The sequence below is a fragment of the Myiozetetes cayanensis genome, unplaced genomic scaffold (assembly GCF_022539395.1).
Source record: "Myiozetetes cayanensis isolate MyiCay16 unplaced genomic scaffold, myiCay2020 scf5-8, whole genome shotgun sequence".
Classification (NCBI taxonomy): Eukaryota; Metazoa; Chordata; class Aves; order Passeriformes; family Tyrannidae; genus Myiozetetes; species Myiozetetes cayanensis.
Window position 1 is genome coordinate 78,590,824 of NW_026087742.1, and position 19,765 is coordinate 78,610,588.

The following is a 19,765-nucleotide window of genomic DNA, read 5'->3' on the forward strand; positions in this document are numbered from 1 at the left end:
GTGTTAATTAGCGATTATTGATTAGATTTAATCTGTGATTAAATGGAAACCTCTTCTAAAACAGTGGAGAAAACAATAACTGACATATCCTTTGTCTTATTTTATGTAGTCATATATGGTCTATAAATTATTTCTATTCTGAGTCTAGCTCTAGAAGTTTTTAAAAGAAAAGATCAAAACAGTTAAATTGTTAATACCTTTTAAAAACTTGCTTTTTTCTCACTGTATAAAATTTGTTTTGGCTTAAGGCCATGGAAAGTGTTACTGTGGAAACTGTTACTGTGAGGCTGGTTGGCATGGAGATAAATGTGAATTCCAGTGTGACATCACCCCCTGGGAGATCAAGAAAAGATGCACATCTCCAGATGGCAAAATCTGCAGCAACAGAGGTGTGTCATTCGCATGGTCCTTCTATGCATATTTATCTAACTTGCTTTTGTTTTGCTCTATGCATTTGCTACACTAGGACACTGTGTTTGCTGATAGTTTCTAGTTTGTTCTCACCTATTTCAGGTCTGGATATACGTTTTCAAGTGAATGGGCAGATACCTGTGTTTAGGTATAAACTTAAAGAAATCCACACCCATTTCTTGATTAAGCAAACCTAAGTTGATCTCATCTTTTATTTTTGTAGTAAGACTGAGCAAGGTAATTTGTTAGTAAAAAACACCTGTGAAGTGTTCAGTAACAATGGTGAGGAAGGTAGACCTCACACAATATTTCTAAATACATGGTGTTTTATTTGCACAGAGTTCTGGAATATGAATTTTACCATATACTTCTTTCTAATTTTGCCATTTTGGAAAAAAAAATAAAAGGGCACAAAATAAGATTGTTTATTCCTAGCTGCTGTGCTTGGCTTCATTGAACAAAGAGTTAAAAAAATATGAGGGATTTTTTTGGCAATAGTCCAGAATTATTAAGGTAGAACATAAGCAAAAGTCACCTCTCTCAAAAACATCTCTACTGACAAAACCTGCTGTACTGCAAACAAACACCAAACTACTCTGAGAGAATTTAGAAAATTCTCTTTTCATAATTATGAGGAAATTGAAAGATTAGCTCAAATACAGAGATCATATAGGCCTATTTAGTCTCAGGACTTTAGCATAAAATTTTTGTGTAGTTCTGGAAATAATAATCAAAGTAGTTTCAAATCAGATACTTTCTTTGCACTGAGAGTAATTTCTTGTCAAAGAATTTGTCAAAACAAGTTTTTGTTAAGATTTGAAATTGTAATGTGTGACTATTTTTTTAAACTGACATAATAGTTGGAGGAATTGAGTGAGTAGTATGGCTGGTATTCTGAGTAGTTACAAGCTCATATACAGTGGTACATTTGTGGGATACTTCTATATCTTTAGCTTTTCATGTATTTGTGATTTTATATTCATAAAACATTTGTAGGCTTCCTACAACATGAAGTTGCTTTTGAACACAATATTTCTGCTCCATTTAGTCCTACTTACCCAGGTTTTAGTGTTTATACATCTTGTGGTATAAGTGCAGTTCATCTTGTCAATCTTGAACCTTCTAAAATCAAATATTGGGGTTAACCTTACTATCTACACTCCTTCAGTGCTAAGTTGGATAAATTGTCAGTATCTTTCCCCCCACAACTGTCTAGTCAGCCAGACGGTTTTTTGTTTGTTTGTTGGTTCTTCTTCAGTAATGTCGCTGAATTGTGAAAGGTTAAAAAAATTAGGTGCAAATTTCCTGAGGGCTGTCTCGGTAGCTTTAGCTTTCCTTCTTCATTTAAGTGTCATACATACACATTTGTGTAGACCTCATCTTTTTAGAGAAAGTGCTCATATCTATGTGTACTATTGTCCTCAAATGCATTACATTGTTTAGAGTAATCTGAATAGGATGACAAAGGAGTTGGCAGAGCAGCAAAAAGTAGAGCTCCTTTGCAGGAAATGAGCTGCATGCATCACTTAGGTCAGGCTGCTTCTGAGGACCTGTTGGCATCTCAGAAAAACTAGTGAGTCTGTGGTCCTGAAGCATATTTGAATCTCTGAGTAAGGAAACTGGTTTTTTGTTGTTGTTGTTGTTGTTCTGATTTTCCAGAGTAAGTGCTCTCAGTATGTTAGTAGGATTGTGCCAAATTTGTATTTCTGTCGTATTTCACATTTCTTCTTATTGTAAACAACTGGGTGTGGCCCTGAATATCGACTTGGGAAAAGTGGATAAATATCCTTTTCAGGTAGATCTATGCTGCTATTCTTCTTAGGTAAAGAATGACCTCCTAGGCATTTTCAGCTGGATTAGAATTTGGATTCCCTTGTAGTCTAAATGTTTATGCTTTAACAACCATTAATTATCTATTGTGCCCAAGCCCAACTCATTTAAACAGAATTGATTTTTATTGTCATTACTGTCAGGGCAAATTACTGTTGATGTCAAAGATTTACGACTGTTCTGTGCACTACATTTTTCTGTTGATTCCTAACGAGGCTCAAACAGCAAAAAGAGACTTGAACAGAAAGCCAATTTGTTTGTACAAAGTATTGCTAGTAACTAATCATAGAAGGTTTCAAATCATAGATGAAAACTTGCTAAACTTGCTCATGACACTTGCAGCTTTGAAACTGCATTCCTGTGAGAACTGAAAATTTACAAGTGTGAATTCCTGTAATCAAACTACTATTACTTTAAATTGATCAGTTAATCTTCTATCTCTGTGTCTTTTTTTCCTCTTTCTTAGGCACATGCGTATGTGGGGAATGCACATGCCATGATGTAGACCCAACTGGTGACTGGGGAGATATTCATGGAGATACCTGTGAGTGTGATGAAAGAAACTGCAAAGCAGTGTATGATAGATATTCTGATGACTTCTGCTCAGGTAAGGATTGTATATAATAGGGACTTATGTGTAGTTTTATAAAAAGAGCACCCAATTGGTCTGATCTCCCTCTTCCCTAGTGCTCCAATTCTCATTTTTCTATCTTAAAAAATATACCAAGCTTCACCTGTTTTTTCTTGTGTTTTTTGGGGGGAAGGAGGAGAGGTTTCAGAGTGGATTTTTTAAATTAAAAGACATGACTCTGTAATTATTTGCTATGCTATTTAACAAAATTCTGCAAATATTAAATACTTATAGGTGCCCATCTCTCTTCTAATGCTCTTGCATTCAGTATGACCTAACATAAATTGGATAATGGTTGAAACTTTTCATGTTATATGGAGGAGGGAGAATATTGAAGAGGAAGAAAGTGAAGGAAAAGTAAATAAAGGAATTAACAGAAAACAGTACCCTGAGAATACAAATTGACATAAGAACAAGTACAGCATCAATACTTGATGAATATGTGGCCCAGCTGCACACCACTGACTGTACATCTTAGACACATCCACCTTCCCTTTTCTTCTACTTATGCTTCAGAGGATTATGTTCAAATCATTTAACTCCATCCATCCATCCATCCATCCATCCATCCATCCATCCATCCATCCATCCATCCGTCCACCCATCCAAGGTTTTTGGTGTATTTAGATGGATGCTCCATATATCAACTAACAAAAGCTGAGATTCTGAGTTAGACCTTGCATACAGTTTTGTATAGTTACTAATAAAGATGCTAATACCAGGCAGGAGAGAAGGACTTTGATCAACACGCAGCATGAAATTTTTACACACAGGAACTCTGCAAAAACAAATGAGTGATTTCAAAGGGACTTGACAGATTAGAGGTTGCCAGCTCGAATGCATCCTGTAAAAATCTCATCTGGCCTAATTAATAATAGGAAGAATGCAGTCACATCAAGGAAACTAATGATGTGAATGATGTGGTATATTCTCCTATTACAAGAATGAGGGATCCCTCATTGAAAGATCATAGGAGTAATCAGTAACAGAGAAAACAAGCTGAAACCAACATGATGTATAAAACTTTCAGATTTTTCTTTTACTGTTAAAAAAGTGGACGTTTTTTCAACTGTTGTGTTAAGTTTTTTTAAAAATAAATATTGATGGATTACTAGCTAGTAAAAAAAGGGGGGGGAAGAAAGAAGCTAATCTGAAAACCTTCAGTGAATTAATTCACTAGTTACTGTTTTAGCCCCTTGCAAATGTTATGTAGGTTTATTTAATGAATGATCTGGAAGGATGCAGAACTGCAGTCATGAGAGTAGCAGGAGGACTGACTGTGGGATGCTGTCAGTTTTTGAATATATCATTGTGTTGCTGTCAGTGCTTTCAGCAGTCTGGGACTGATGAAAATATCAGCATCAGCTAAGGAATACAAAGCTACAAATCAACCTGATAAATGTATTCTGTAGTTAAGGATGAACACAAGGGTTTCAAACCTAAATAGATTGAAGCAAACCTGTGGCATCTACAGCTAATACTGCATAACTGAAACACTGATACTTGAACTACCCTTTTCTGGACATTATTGCCATTGCAGCTGCTGCTGCCCAGAATGGTAATGGTTGTAAGAAAGCACAGGGTAAGTAAAACAATTGCAAATCAGTTGAGAGAAAGATATTGCCATTTGACACTGGATTAAGGACTGATACAGTGTTCTTTTTACTAACATAACTGTAAATGAGCAAAACTCAGAAGAGATACGAAATGAGGGACTCATGGCTTGTGTAGTATAACTAAAACTCATGATGAAATATAGCTTCACAAATTTAGTGCTAATTATTTTTATCCATTCCCTTTCCATTATATTTTAGAAAAGCTTAATTTAGCCTTAGCTGGCCATCCAAATATACATTGTGCACAAAAATTCATTTTCACATGAAGCAGTGTGAACAATGTCTTCCACTGCTGCTTAGTACTATTTCAGAAATAGATAAGAGCATAAGTGTTAATTTTGGTTTATTGTGTTAGGCAGAATCTGCAATTAAATCAAAGATTTAATAATAGAATTGCAGTTGGACAACTTACTTGCTGCACAAAGTGTGCATACATTGCATGTGTCTGCAAAATATCCTCATTTTTCTCAAAATTATTTGTAAATTGGTTTGGGACGAATCCAGCAGAGATTAGTCAAATTAGGGAAAATAATCCATCTCTCTTAAAATCTTCATGAAACAGAGATTATATGAAATTTTCTTGTCTTGTTCTGCCTATCTAATAGGTATAGACAGGGAATGACATTGTCCTGAGTAGCATATTGAAATGATAGAAAATCAGGTTTTCATGTAAAGAGCTTTACTGTAACTGAATGAAATGTTATGTTTATTTCATAAACTATGAATGACAGGAATTGACAGCCCTGCTGTGAGGATTTAACATCACACAAGAGCAGCTTCCTCCAGAAGTTTCATATGACTTGAGGAGACTGTCAATTCACAGTACATCACATTGGCAACTAGAGTCCTTTTTTTAACACCTGAAGTGCTATTCAGTATGTTAATGAATTATTTTCTTTCAGAAGCATTCTCAACATTAAAGTGATTCTCTTCGTTTAGAGATAATAGCTTTCATGACTTGACACCAAAAGAAAAAAGGCTTCCACAAAGAAATTCATGCATTCACACATCTCATTAGCTCCTTTGCTGTGACTCTAGCAAAGAAACTATTGTATGAAAGAACATAATCCTCTCACAAGCATCTATCTGGATCAGGGAACATAGCTCCAATTCGCAACCTGTCTGCAGGTACACATGAAAGCAAAGGACAGAATCATGGAATCACAGAATGGTTTGTGTTGAAAGGAACCTTAAAAATCGACCAGTTCCAACTCTAGCCACGGCCAGGGACACCTTCCACTAGACCAAGTTGCTCAAAGCCCCATCCAGCCTTCTTTTGAACCCTTTCAGGGATAGGTCATTCACAGCTTCTCTGGTCAACATGTTCAGGTGCCTCACTACCCACCCAGAAAAGGATTTTTTCCTAATATCTTATCTAAACCTACTCTCTAAACAAGAGGAAGACTTCAATGCTTTTCAAGGAAAACAATTACTAATGTAAAGAAACATTATTCTTGTTACATTAAGACATATTCTGAGAATTACTCTGATGACTCACAGAATGCTTGCTTCCTCCCATTTTCTCCTTTTGAACTGATAAATGGGTACAAGCTATTCTTAAAACGCAAATATGGTTAGAAAGAAACATAAAGTCTGTGTTGCTATGTTTTCATGAAGAACATGAATAGAGAAGTGGACATTGAAGCAATGCTTTGGTCAATGCAATGTCCAACGAATGATGACTATATGAAAATTTTGAGATTTCTAACTTGCTGTCAGAGGTCATGAAAATAAATATTTGATTTTGTGACAGGGAATGTTTTTTGCTGATTCTCAAACTTTCCTCAGTGTTCAAGGAGTATTTTGTATTGCCAGAATCTCACCCCTTTATGCAAAGAGCATAAAGAGGGAAAAGAGCAATTATCTGGTTTTTTTCTTGGTCTGGATATATTTGCATTTATAGAGGAAATAGACATGCTCAGGAAGAGTCAGGTTAGCCAATGAGATACCAAAAATCATGTCCAACTGTCCTATTGAAAAGAGAATTATGTTCAATATTTTATTATTTATACATCAGTTTTTTATTCAAGGTCATGGACAGTGTAATTGTGGAAGATGTGACTGTAAAGAAGGATGGACTGGGAAAAAGTGTGAGCATCCACGTTCTTGTCCTTTGTCAGTTGAGGAAAGTGCTATGAAATGCCAAGGAAATTCTAATTTACTTTGCTCTGGAAGAGGTAAGAACATTTCTGAAAGAATTTTCATGCCCTTTAAATATACTTGCATTAAAAGAATTTTAATGATGTCCAGCATTACTAGTACTGAAAAATATGTACCTTCTTGGCTTACTGTGCATGAATCCCACATGCATAACTTGTGAGTTAGGAGAAGGGAAAAGAATCGCAGAAGTCACCTATTTTGCCCATCATGTTCTGCTTTGTGTTTTGTTTTACATATCTCAACGTTTGTTTTGGAGGTTTTCAAGGATGCTTTGAAAACTGCTGCAGTTAAGTCTTTACTAAAGACTCATTAAAAATATGAATGTATTCTATGCACGCTTCGCTACAAAAGCAGCATGACATTTTCAGCCTGTGTAAAATGTTGTGGCACCATTGTGATAAGGACTGGATTTACTGTGTCTAAGAAACTGCGTAATTGAGTACAAGACTGACTCTGTAAAATGCAGCTGTGCTTCAGAGCAGTTTGCTAGTTGGCCACTGGCCTTTCACATTTGTGAAATGTGACAGGTGACACATTTCTTTGTCACACTGTAACCTTTTCCAAAGTTTGACTGAAAAAGTATTTTAAGTCATACATACACTTGAAATACAAATTGCAAGCAAAAGGAAATTTTTCTCAAAAGGAAATGGACTTGCTAATTTTCATCTGTCCTGGTGTGAAATGTGTTTTCTACAGAGAAAAAAAAGAAAACATGAGAGAGTATATTGCTAGAACTGTTAATTGAAGTTGTTATGAATTCTGACCCATTAAGTATTGCTGGGAAAGGTCTAAAGCTACTCTTGATTTATTGCATTTGACCCTAAAAGTCAGTTCATTTGCAATTTCTTCTTTCATTTATACATTGTCAAAAACTGTAGGCTGCCCACCCAGGTTAGCTCTGTGGTAATTGTACTTTTCTCCCCTTGTAAATGTATAGCAGGTCATAACTTAGTAAATGCAGCATTATCAGTATCTTTAAAGAACTGTGTGTTATCAACATTGTTGCTTACTGTTTGTTTTTTTGTTGTTTGGGGGTTTGTTTTTGTGTTTTGTTTTGGGGCTGTTTTATTTTTTAGGTTTTTTTTCTTAATTAAGCTAAGGTTTTCAGTGAGATCTCTCTTTTCTTGTTAAAAATTTTCAACAGAATTTTTTGACTATGAGTTAGGTGAAAAATGAGCATTTGTAGAGAATTAACTGCATTTTATGGTTCATAATTGCAAGAATGACAACTAAGAGAAAGGAGGGTTGAATTTTGATTTATTTTATTTTAATTTTTTTCAATACTGGCTCATTTTTTTCTGTTGTCGTTTGATGCTGAATGAATCTTCTTTCATCTGCTTCAATAGAAGTTGTTATGTTGAGAATCTGAAGTCATAAAAAGAAGTTTAATTAGAATAAAAATGCAGTCAGGTTATGGAGCATATATGTTCTATTTATATTTAAAATATTTATATTTTAAATTCTTATTTTTTAAATTAAATATAATGAGAAGAGTAATTTTAAGGTTTCAATATTAATGTCAATAATTCTATCCTTTTGACTTTCTGAAAAACACTTATGAATGCTGACAGTGTTCTTCTGTTGAGATACTAGCAGTGAAATTCAGGTGAATTCTCTTGACTGAGTGATCTGTCAGTCAAAATTTTCAAAAAAGGTACAAGTGGCATCTGTTGGAACAAAAGGCGGCTTAATTGATAGTGGCTTTCACTGAACTTTGACTTCCAAACACAAAGAGATCACCAAGGTTTTTGAGGAGTGCAAAAGGTACAGAAGTGGATTTAGGACATAGCATGATAGACAGCTGCTGTAATGAAGGAATGGGAGATTCTGCATTCCACGCTCGAAAAAAGATTTCCATGAAAACTCTCATTGTAAAATGGAAAGTAGTATCTTGTTTTAGTTTTATGAACAATTTGGTTTAGGAAATCGGGAGAGAAAAGGAGAAAAGATATTTTAGTCTACTCGTCTGTGTTTTACTGGGTAGGGTTTTTTTTTTTTTTTTTTACACTGGACTCCCTGGATTTCCCTTTCCTCCATGATATTCTGGATATAATAAAAAATGTAAGAAAGTTCCTGCATTCCTGAATTGATTAGTTTTAGTTCCTATTAGCATTTAGTTCCTATGAACTCATAGGAATAACGAGCTGTTTCATGGGTTCTGGTCAGCATGCGGGGAGGGCAGAGAAGGTGCCAAAAATATATTACACCATGGTCTTATATTTCTTAGTTGCTTCAGCAGGTGAAGGAGAGACAAGGCTTTATATTGACATGCTGAACAGTAAATTAGTGTCTACATGCTAAGATCATATTATAAAGGCAGAGCAATTATACATCCTCTCAGTTACACCAGTCAGTCTGTCTATATCTGCAGTAGTTCCTGTTATATATAAAGCGTGAGAAATTTTTCATACGAAATTTTTGGGAGTTAAAATATATTACTCTCCAAAAACTACTTTTCCTACAAAAGTTTGTTGAGGATGAGGAGAGATTCTAGGCAGCTTCATTCATATAAAGTGAAGAATTCCTTCTACACTTCTATTTCAATTTTTTTTTTTAGCTTGCTGTGCAACTTCTCGCTGTAGATATAATACTTTCATTTTTTTCACAGAGAAAATCTATCACTTCTAAGAACAAGCTGTACAGCAAGACCAGTGTCAGAGATAAAGGAAAAGACACACCAAAAATCATTATGGTTAGAAATAAAGAGATAGCATATTGTTGTCAGGATTAAGGCACAAGGCAAACCAGTTTTCTCTTTAAAACACACATCACTCACTTGAGTTTCCCCTTTGGGTAAAAAGCAGATTTCAAAATAGTTTTAATAAAAAAGCCTTCAGGAAGATAAATGATAAAAAAAAGGGTAGGTTTTGAGAATAATGAGAGCTTTTTTAAAAAATAATCTTGTTTTCATGACTTACCCTTAATGAAGGCACCCATTCCATGGTATATTTCCAAAGACAGATAAATAACAAATCTTCTTATTAGTGCTGTTTTTTAACATTTAAATATATTTTCTATAATTGCTTTTATTTATTTACCATATGGGGATAATTAAACTGCTTCTTTATTGGTGAAATTCCACCTTACACTTATGCTCTATCATTGGCTATCTGAAATATGAAGGTATTTTTCTGATTCTGTACTGAAAAATATTTCTGTTGTCTCTGAAAATGCCCTTAAGCCCCATTTTTAAAATACTAAATTAATTAGTTTAAAAACCGTGTGGAATTTTGAAAGTTTACTGATAGAGTTGATTGAGAGTAACTTTGCTGTTTCTTCTCTATTTAAAATTACTAGATGTTGATTGACTTAGTGGAAGAGCAACAGTGCTCAATGCATTATTAAACATTCCTTGTGGTGAATTAAGACAGTGAATCAATCTCTTGTGTTCTGTAATGTATATTGCCCGTCTGGCAAGATACCATCTCCTGAAGTTTGAAAACAAAGCTTAGGGATAAGGGTCAGTGGTGACTCCAAAGAACAGTACCACTGGCCCCTGCCTGCTGTAGATTCTTAATCCTTTTTTAAGATATCTTGACTGTATGACATCTTGTATGATATACACTTTATGCTGCTCTGAAACATATCTCATTGAAGCCTTGACTGGTGCAGGAAATGCCGTAAATTCCAGTTGATACCATTCACCACGATATGCAGAAGGAAAGAGGAAGGCACATGACATAATCATACCTGTGTAGCGACAAGAGTGGATGGAAACTCCATAAAAATAATGTGCTAAATAGCTGCGTAAAAGCAGGTGTAACTATGCATTTCTCTTCTGACCTTTGTGAAGTCTTACGTGACTGATGGAAAATATGGCATAAAATATTCCAGTTGTGATTAATTTTGGGGGTTGGATCATCAACTACTATAGTTTCATATCCTAAGGTATTATATAAACCTTTGGCTGACATCATTCAGCACATCTTCAAGATTTTTAATTCTATGCAAACTGTAACATAGTAATGCTGATCTGTTCATATCTCCAACAGGTAAGTCTCCACAGACAGCTATGATGCCTTCAAAAGGTGTGAGGGAAACAGGTGGCATGTATCAGATCATGAGAACTAGTTCTCTGCTATTACCATTGGAGTCTCATTTACCAATAGTTTTATGCCCCCACAGTTCTGGTTTTGTTGTTCTAAGTGCAGTTATTAGTTAAGGATTTTGGAGTTCTCCTCTAGTATGATATTGCCAAAACTGATCAAAAAACCCACAAAAACCTATTTCTATCAGACACCTCTATAAAAGCATTGTTTCTAAAGGCTAAAGTTGTTGACTTAGTAAAGGAAGATGAGAATAGAAGTTGCTATTTGAATAATTTACTGTAATTTATACATGACAGGATGGGGTCAGAGCAGAAAAGGGTAAACAATCCTAAGGTAAAATCTAGGTTACTACCCCTGCTACCAGCTCTTTACTGCAGACTCTTATTATGCAAAGTGTGCTGTTTAATTGAAGTGTAAATTACTCTAATGTACATCATCTCTGAATTTGGCATGCTGTTTTCATTCATTTTGCATGACCCCTGCATTCTGAAGGAGGTATTAATTAAAGCACTATAGTAGACAGCCTGGCAGCAAGTAGTGTTATTAGCTGGTGTAAGAAGAACAGAGCATAAATTCAAGTCATGTGTCATGTCTCTAGCTTTCATCTCATCAGCTTTGAGATTGAGCTCTGTTATACATCTGTGTGCTTCAAGCAGAGAGGCACTCTTGCTATGCTAAAAATTTAATGCTGAATGAGCTGGCATAACAGTATATGTTACACCCTTATGTGCCAGACTGACACCCTGACCTCCACTTGTAGTCTGTTGAAGTCTAAGAAAAAAATAGAGATAAATAGTTGCATCACACTCCTCTTATATTTGTTTATCAATAGTATAGGTCACCGATTTTAAGCTGTTTCTCTGATTCAGGCTCTGAGCCTTTCTCTCTCTCTTAATTGAAGCAGGATCCTCTGGAAGCTGCCTTTTGTTAGGAAAGCCAATTGGGAATGGTTGAGAATTTTTCACCTTTTCTGATCGTGTAATTTATTTTATTTATTTATTTATTTTTTTTAATCAGAAAGTGTTCAGGAGCTCAACACTTAAGTATTTCTCTGTAGAGAAAGCGACTTAATTGTCTGTGACCCACCTTCAGCACTCCTGGCTATTGTTTTTAGCTTTACCAGTTGTGTTTTGGGGAGACATCGAGTAGGGACGGAGAAAACAAGGAAAGACTGTGAATTAGAAGAACATTTCATTTCTGCAGTGAACCCTAACCTGTGGTAAGGTAATACAAAATGGTAATACAAGGTAATAAAAAAATGGTTCATGAAGTACTTTGTGTCTGCATAAGTGCTTTTTCATCTGTCCTGGGAGAAGCAGGGTGTGCTGTAAGTTGTCCATTTTTTAGATGTAGATGATATTCTAAGAGTGAGGTAGTTTTGTAACAGAACTTATTAATGTTCTGAAGTTTCCTAGGGGTTTTCACAGTGAGAAGTTTGAGGAATGGTAAAGAACAGAGGAAATGTAATATATTTGTTTTAGGATAATACTTAGGAATTAGGGTTGCAGGATAAGACCAGTATAACAAAGGAATCTTTAAACCATGGCATCAATGGCTGGTAGAGTAGCAAACATGGATGCCACCTTGCAATGAGAATAATTTGACAGGCTCTGTTTCAATATAGCATGTTTTGGTTCAAAAATATTTCATTTTATTTTTACCAGTAAGAAAGGCAGTATAGGACAGAACAAATGCTGATATTTAAATGAACAAGAGGCCAACACAATTGTTTACATAATATATATTTATATAATTATTTTTATGTGTTATATTAATAGGTAATTATTTATTGTGAGTGTGGTAGGTGTTTGCTACAGACCACCTGATAAAGAAAGGAAGTAAATGAAACCTTCTTACAGCTGAAGGAATCCTCAGTATTGGAGGACTTGCTAATCACAGGAGTTTCAGTCACCTTGGTATCTGCTGGAAAATCAGGGTAGTTCAATGCAATTCCCTTAAGACTGGGAATGAAATTCCTCCTATTGTAGGAAAAGATTGGGTTCAGGATCACCTAAGAAACCTGACCATTCCATAGGACCTAATGAAGTGCATGCCAGAGTCCTGAGGGAACAGGCAGATGTAGCTGGACTAAGTGCAAGGTCTTGCATCTCATCTGAGTCAGGGAAATACCCAACACCAACAGAAACGGGGGATGAATGATTTGAGAGCAACCCTGTGGAGAAGGACTTGGCAACAAAAAAATTAGATGTCTCTATCCTTAGCGATTTTCAAAACTGTGGGGTCAAAGCCTGTTCAGCAACTGCACTGGGTGGGCTTTGAGCTGGTTGACCTCTGGTGGCCCTTCCAGCATACATGATTCCAGGAGTCTGTGATACAACATGTGTACAAGATACCTTGTAGTCAATCAGCTTTTATTTCTTGTGCAATTTGGAAGAGGCTGGCATACAACAGTGCAACTCTTCATTCTGAAAAATTATTTATCTCTATTTACATACCTTTGCTGGTTTTAAAGCTTGTATACTTTAGATAGTACAAACAATTCCATAGAGACCAGGGATCACCTACAGCTGCCAAATTTGAAAAGAAACCAGCTGACTTTGTAATATGTCAGTACCCTTCATCATATTAACGTCTCCTTAATCACAGCATTTAGCTTTTCAGGAAATAACAGCAAAATAAGTGATCCATGCACAGATTAGTGCCAGCCATTTTGTTTCAAAATTTTAAAATCTGGTATATGAGTTCTAGTTTGGCTTTGCATTCTTTCTGATCAGAAAAGTAAAAGGAGCATGTTTCCCTGCTTGCTTTTTTTTTTTTTTTTTTTTTTTTTAATGTCCAGCTCATCTTTAGCTTTTCTCTCTGAGATCTATGGAAGAAAAGAAATCAAGTGCAATGCTTTATTGGCAGCTGGCAGCTACCAAGAGATGAGATTCAATGTTTGTGCCTCCACTGGTTAAAGGGAGATAAACTGCACTAATGCATCACTAATGCATTATTTTTATTTTTTTTTAACGCAGTGCAATCTGTACCAACCTACTAGCCAGACATCTTAAATGTTTTTTTTTCTTAATGAGTCATATGCCTGTCCAAGGTATTTGGAGGCACTGGTTTAGGTAAACTTTATCGGATGGATAAGAATGATTGGGGTACAAACCACAGAAATCTGTAAAATATTAGAGTTACAAATTTCATGGCTCAGGAAGGAATGTGTTTTCCTGATGTCTGTAAGAATTGGTCACATGAAATACCCCTTTTATTTTCTCAGTCAGTGTTTTTGAAATGCTAACATTTCTGGACATGTTGCAAATTGACTTTTATGTGTGATGTGGTCTTCCTTGCTCTTGTTCCCTTGATTGTAATTCTTCCTCCAGCAGACAAAGATCTCTTTCATCTGTGAAAGATACCTGTGAAAGACCTTGAAGGCCAGGACTGCCGTCTTTCTGATGGCTAGTTATCTTCTGTACATAGTCTCTTTGGTACCCTAGTCTTGCTTAATCTTCTCAGCCATTTTCAATTGATCTGACCCTCTTTTTCTGTCCTTTTAAATGTCAGTATTCCATGTGTTGGTGTATCTTTTGACATAGTTAGCCTTTTTTTAAGGCACTCCTGTTTTTGTCAAATAGTTTGAGCTTGACTTCTTTAGTAGAGCAGGGAACATAATATGGAAGGCAAACAGGAAAACAATCATATTTACCTTATGTTTATATAGTATAAAAATCTCACTATTGAAATAGTACGTGAGAAAAAATAATTTTGCCTAATGTTGTGTGTGAATTTGGGTGAAACTTTCAATAATGCCTGTTCTCTTTACACTCCAGTAAGATTTATATCTTTAGATGATGACTATATCTTAGAAGAATTCATCTATATATTAATAACATATTAGATCATTAGCCCTAATTTATCAGTCCAAATCATGCTGTTTACAACTGAAAGAACATGCTAAATATTCAAAAAGTTCAGGCAAAGCTTTGCATAAGTGGATACTTTCAAGTGCTACACTTTGCTATAGGCTGGCAATTTTGGAACATTTTCCTGTAGTGGATTGCTGTAATTATCATAATTGCCATTACATAATCAAAGAATGGACTGACACTCATTTGTACTAGACTTCCTTTGAATCTTTTGTCTGGTTTTTCTCTTTTATTTGATTAGAGAGTGAGCTGCAGATAGACCCACAACACATCAAGGCCTTTGATGGATGGTGTGGGCTTCTAAAGCCTGGAAAGCAAATATGTTGTTGTTAATGCTGGACGGAGAAACTGCTTGCTCTTAAGCAGTAAAGCCTGATAGCTGGAGGACTGTGGTGAAATTTCTTTAGCTTCTGTTGAAGGACACCTAACAAACATTAAATATACTTGCTTTTGATATAATAGAGTAACTCGTGAGGAAGTAGGATGGAGCTATGCATTCCAGTTAGAGAAGATATAACCAATTAAAATTAATAATAATTTATAAAGTAGATTAAATTTTTGCTGCTCTAAATTGTCATCCTATTTTGGTTCACTTAAAAAATGATATCTCACCTGAAGTCAGAATTTGTGACTGTCAAGTACATGCAAAGATATGGGAATGATTCACACAAAAAAAATTATTCATTGAAATGTGCAAGGGTAATTGGAAGAAGGAATTTTCAAGCAAGGCATACAATAGGAGAGATAGATGCAAGTTCATTTTATGTATGTGGAAGCAACACAACTATTTAAAATGGAAGTACCTTTAAGTACTTTCTCTCTCATAACTTTGGTATATCAAGTATTTTTTGTTCAATCACAGTAACAGGAGACATTACAAAAAAATCTCTACTGGGAAAAAAGAAGCAATTGAGGTGTGTGTACATATTTATGTGGGAGAGCTGATTAGATTTCACAGCTTGTTGACTAGAACAAATATCTTCTGTAAAGTCATGAAGTTGTACATTGCAGCAAAAACTGAGATGAAGGGCTCTATTGTCCAAAATTTTTACTCATCCCCCAAGTAAATGTATGTATACTGAAACATTATTATATGAGTCATTTGGAAATGCAGAACTGACTTGTGTATGCACAATAAAATCAAGTCATCATGTTAAAGAGATGCTATCTACTGTAAACACAGAGGAATATTTTGGGTGAGGTTCATCTCAAATTTACCTAGACATCAAAATGTGAGATACTGCAGCATTTGGTTTTGGTGGAATGATAGTACTTTTAAATAAGAGGAAATTTGCCCATTTCTTCTATATTTCTGTGTTACTATAAGATATTGTCATAATTAATACATTACCCTACTGTCCTTAAAGGAATTATTATCAGACTAACTTTTAGATGTCTGCATCTGTGTTCTGTGAATCCCACCAGTTTATGAAATTATTTACCCCAACTGTAATGTTTTACTGCAGTGTAAATAAAATTATAAGAAATCTATATGGACTGGAGCAAAGAACCTCTGCAGTTGATATGCAGATATGAGTTCTTTTTCTGACTATCTTGTAGTTTATCGAGTGTTTTGAGCTGCCTTAGCAGAGACATTTAGACTAGCAAATTAAATACTTCCAAATATCAACCTCAGGCACTGCAACTTGCTTGCCTGTAATGTCAGATTGCTAGAACAGCCACTGACCCACTTTTGCCCTGTGCCAACTGGTATTCTTTCCAAACAGTTCCTGTTTATAGTTCAGCAATTAGTGTGGGCTAGTGACTGTTCCCTGTAGGCAGTGTGGATGAGGCCACTTTCATGGAAGACAGCTCGATAGTATGGATGCCAGTTCTTCTATGTCAATTGGCCTCAGTGCCAGGGAACTGTTCCAATCTCATTTAATTGACTAGTAAAGAGATATTTATCAAATACTGTACTGTTGTTATTATAATGAAGATTGACTTTCTTCCTGCACTGTGTTGGATGGTATCTAGGTAGTGTCCAGGAAAAGATGAAAGAAAGACAAGAATTTCCAGCACACTTTGTCAAGGACCCATTGCTTACTTTACAGTTGTTACCTGCTCTGTGCCTTAGTCAAGACAGCCACTTGTGTAAAATAAATGTATCAATGCTGTCTCAAAATTGATTTTGTGTAGTGTGACAGATGATTCATTGGTTTCCATGTTGATTGAGTAGTTTGATTTCTTCCTTCTTTTGTGCTTCTTTTAAAAAAATTTTACTTAAAAATATCTGAAAGACCTTGAAAATTCAAATAAAGCCAATTTTAAGCTGAGAACTGTAATCAGGTTGTAGGTAAATACCATGAGATGTGTTTTTCCAAGATCTGCTTTTTGGAAAGAAAGCCTGAACTGGATGGAATAATATCAGAAGTCTAACTTTCCATGGTAAAAATGACACCTCACCCTTTTTCTTAACTAGATTTAGACCTGACCAGGTTCTAGCCTAGTCAATGCTTACTTGCTTATCTGTCTCACAGTTTTTTGTTTGAGAAGTTCCTTATTTCTCTGCAAGTCTCTTGCTATGTCATGCATGTGGTACAAAATGAACTATTCCACTCCATGGTAACTCAGTATCAGTAGTGTATTTGAAGCATATAGGTACAAAGACAAAAAATTTCTTTAAATTCTGTAAAGAAGACAGCTATTAAAAAGCTAAGCAAATTTTATTTTTCTGGTAGTCAGAAATAGTCTTGCATGTTTGTATCAATAGCTCTGTTCTGCTATATTAAATTCTAAAGTGCTGTTTGCCAACTTTCCAAGAAGCACCAACTGGTTTATTAGAGATGAAGGTATTTCTAAGAGTCAGAACACCATAAAGGTAATTTATTAAGTCAGCGAATCTCATTTCCAAAGTATGTAGGTCTCTTTTTAACAAACTTTAAAAAGTTAATACATTTAGCAAATGCTGAATTTAAATCAAAATTACATTGATATTTAAACTGGACTTTTACTGTACTACTTTTTGAGGTTGCTTCTTTGGTCTGAACATGCTTAAAAATCAATATATGATTTGTAAGGAAGAAACCATAGCATCTTGCAGAAACATGTAGCATTGAATTTATTTTTTTTTAATGAAACTCAAAAAGGAAATGTTATGAGTTGCTGTTAAGTAATAATGTCTGTAAAAAGATGTTCTTTAGAAAACAAGTTCTTTAGAGTTTCAAAATAAACAGTTGCATCCTTGCTTTGCATAGGAAAACTGAAATGACAGCATGAGCGACCTGAGAGAGATAGATATGGAATTGTTTCCCTACTTTTACATACTTCTAGAGATATTTGTGTGTTATGAAACCTGAGTAGAGACTGGACTAAATATTTTACAAAGGAATGTAGAAAGAAGTGAGACTGGGAGGAAGTATCTAGGCTTCTGATCTATCATTGAGAGTTTTTGCATTTATCAGTGAAAAGTGGGAAGTATAGTTAGCAACTGAAAGCCTAAACACTTTCTAAAATCTTTGCTAGATATAAGTCTAAATATTGATATGGAACCTTGAACAATAACTCTAAGCAAAGGTGTTTTCTGCAATTTATATTTGGAGAAAACTTTTTCAAAGTTCAGTGACAGTTCCAAGTCAAGCAAAGTCAGGCTGAAAGCCAGTCTGCATACTGAGAAATTCCCAACAAAAGTCTTCTTCCAGTAAAAGTCTTTGTCTCTGAAGTCGAGGTTCTCTTTCTGAGATGGGGTTACACAAAGAACTAGAAATTGTTGTAATACATTATGTCATTTTTGTTTCCTGAATGCCACTAATGCACTTCTTTTACAGGAACTGCTTCAGTTTTTCTAAGTAATAGGCCCATGAGTTCAAGTGTTCTGCCCCTTCCTTGCCATCTTCATTTGTCCAGGGCTCAGAATACTTTCAGGAGACAGCTTTGTCAGTTCTGTTAGGAAAAATTATTTTATGGCACACTTGAAGTCAGATATTTGTCTGTGTCTGTGTTCTCTTTAGTTTATTGTCTAAATCACACAAGACAAGACCCCCCAAAATGAGTGCTTTTGATTAAATCATACTTTCAGTGAAATTTACAGTTACCTCAGCCCTACAGTTATAAAAGTGAAAGCACAGTGTTGGGTAAAACCAAACAAAACAACTGTCTTACATTATAGAGCTTTTCAGAAAGAGAGATAAATACCAGATTTAAAAAACTGCTGTCATAAAAATATTAATACTTGCTTAATCTGGTCCCTCTAAGACATAGAGGAAGAGAAGGGCATGCAAATCAGATCATAAACATTAATTTTGTTATTTGAACCTTTGTATTTCTTGGTTGTTTTGTGTTGGTGAGTTTTTTTCCCTCTCATGAGTCACAGTCATGGTTTTAAACCTAAGGTATCTAAAGACTAGCTGTTCCTAATTATTTGTAAAGTGCAATATGTACAGTGTTTCTTTCTTGTATGTACTATAATAAATAATTATTATCTCCTTTACTTGCTCATTATAAATCAGTCATTGCCTAAATACCCATTTCGAAATGACAGCGCTTCAATAATTGATGTTTTTGGAAAGCTGCAGGATAGAGAACATGAAGCTATATGTCTGGTGGGGTCCTTTTTATCAATTTACTCAAGAATATTTTAACAGCATTGTCTGCCACATTTATGCAGGCCACCATTGGAACTGGGTGTTTGGAGTTAATTTGTACTACCCTTTGCTTCCTATACATGCCTTTCTTCTTACTGTGAGAAGTGTCCATTTAGTAACTACGCCAGTACTGTGTATGCTTATAAAGGCTGTGGAACACACATACACAAAGAATCCTTCTTTCTAAGTGGGTCATGAACCCAGCCAGTTATTTCCTACTAGGGACTTGTTTCCAAACATAAGGCAATGATTAAGAATAGACTTTGAGGAGAAACGTGGAACATAACACCTTCTTTCAAATTTAGAAATTTCTTTTTAAATAAATGACCTTTAGACTTGTTTGTAGTGTCTGAAAGTGACAACTTTACCCCACCTAGCAACTTACAAACACTGCTACTTATTGTTATTGCCGGTAGATGGCATTCTTTATATTAACTAAATAAATAACAGTTGGAAAGTTTTTTGTCAGCTTTTTTTTTGCAGGGTAGATGATAGACATTTGCTTTTCAGCGTTTTCATGGAAATGATACATACCTGCTATTTTGAAATGTTTGACAAAATTACTTACTTCAGTTCAACAAAGTGATCTTTTTTTTTTTTTTCCAAAATG

General features: G+C 35.1%; 1 protein-coding gene across 1 annotated transcript in view; it reads left to right on the forward strand.

Annotated features, from left to right (window-relative positions):
* ITGBL1 (integrin subunit beta like 1) overlaps positions 1 to 19,765 on the forward strand; it is a 137,920-nt gene that overhangs the window by 67,810 nt on the left and 50,345 nt on the right. The window contains exons 5-7 of the mRNA XM_050332067.1: positions 249 to 389; positions 2,708 to 2,848; positions 6,519 to 6,665. Coding sequence (XP_050188024.1) covers positions 249 to 389; positions 2,708 to 2,848; positions 6,519 to 6,665 — 429 coding nt within the window. The remainder of the gene's footprint in view (positions 1 to 248; positions 390 to 2,707; positions 2,849 to 6,518; positions 6,666 to 19,765) is intronic.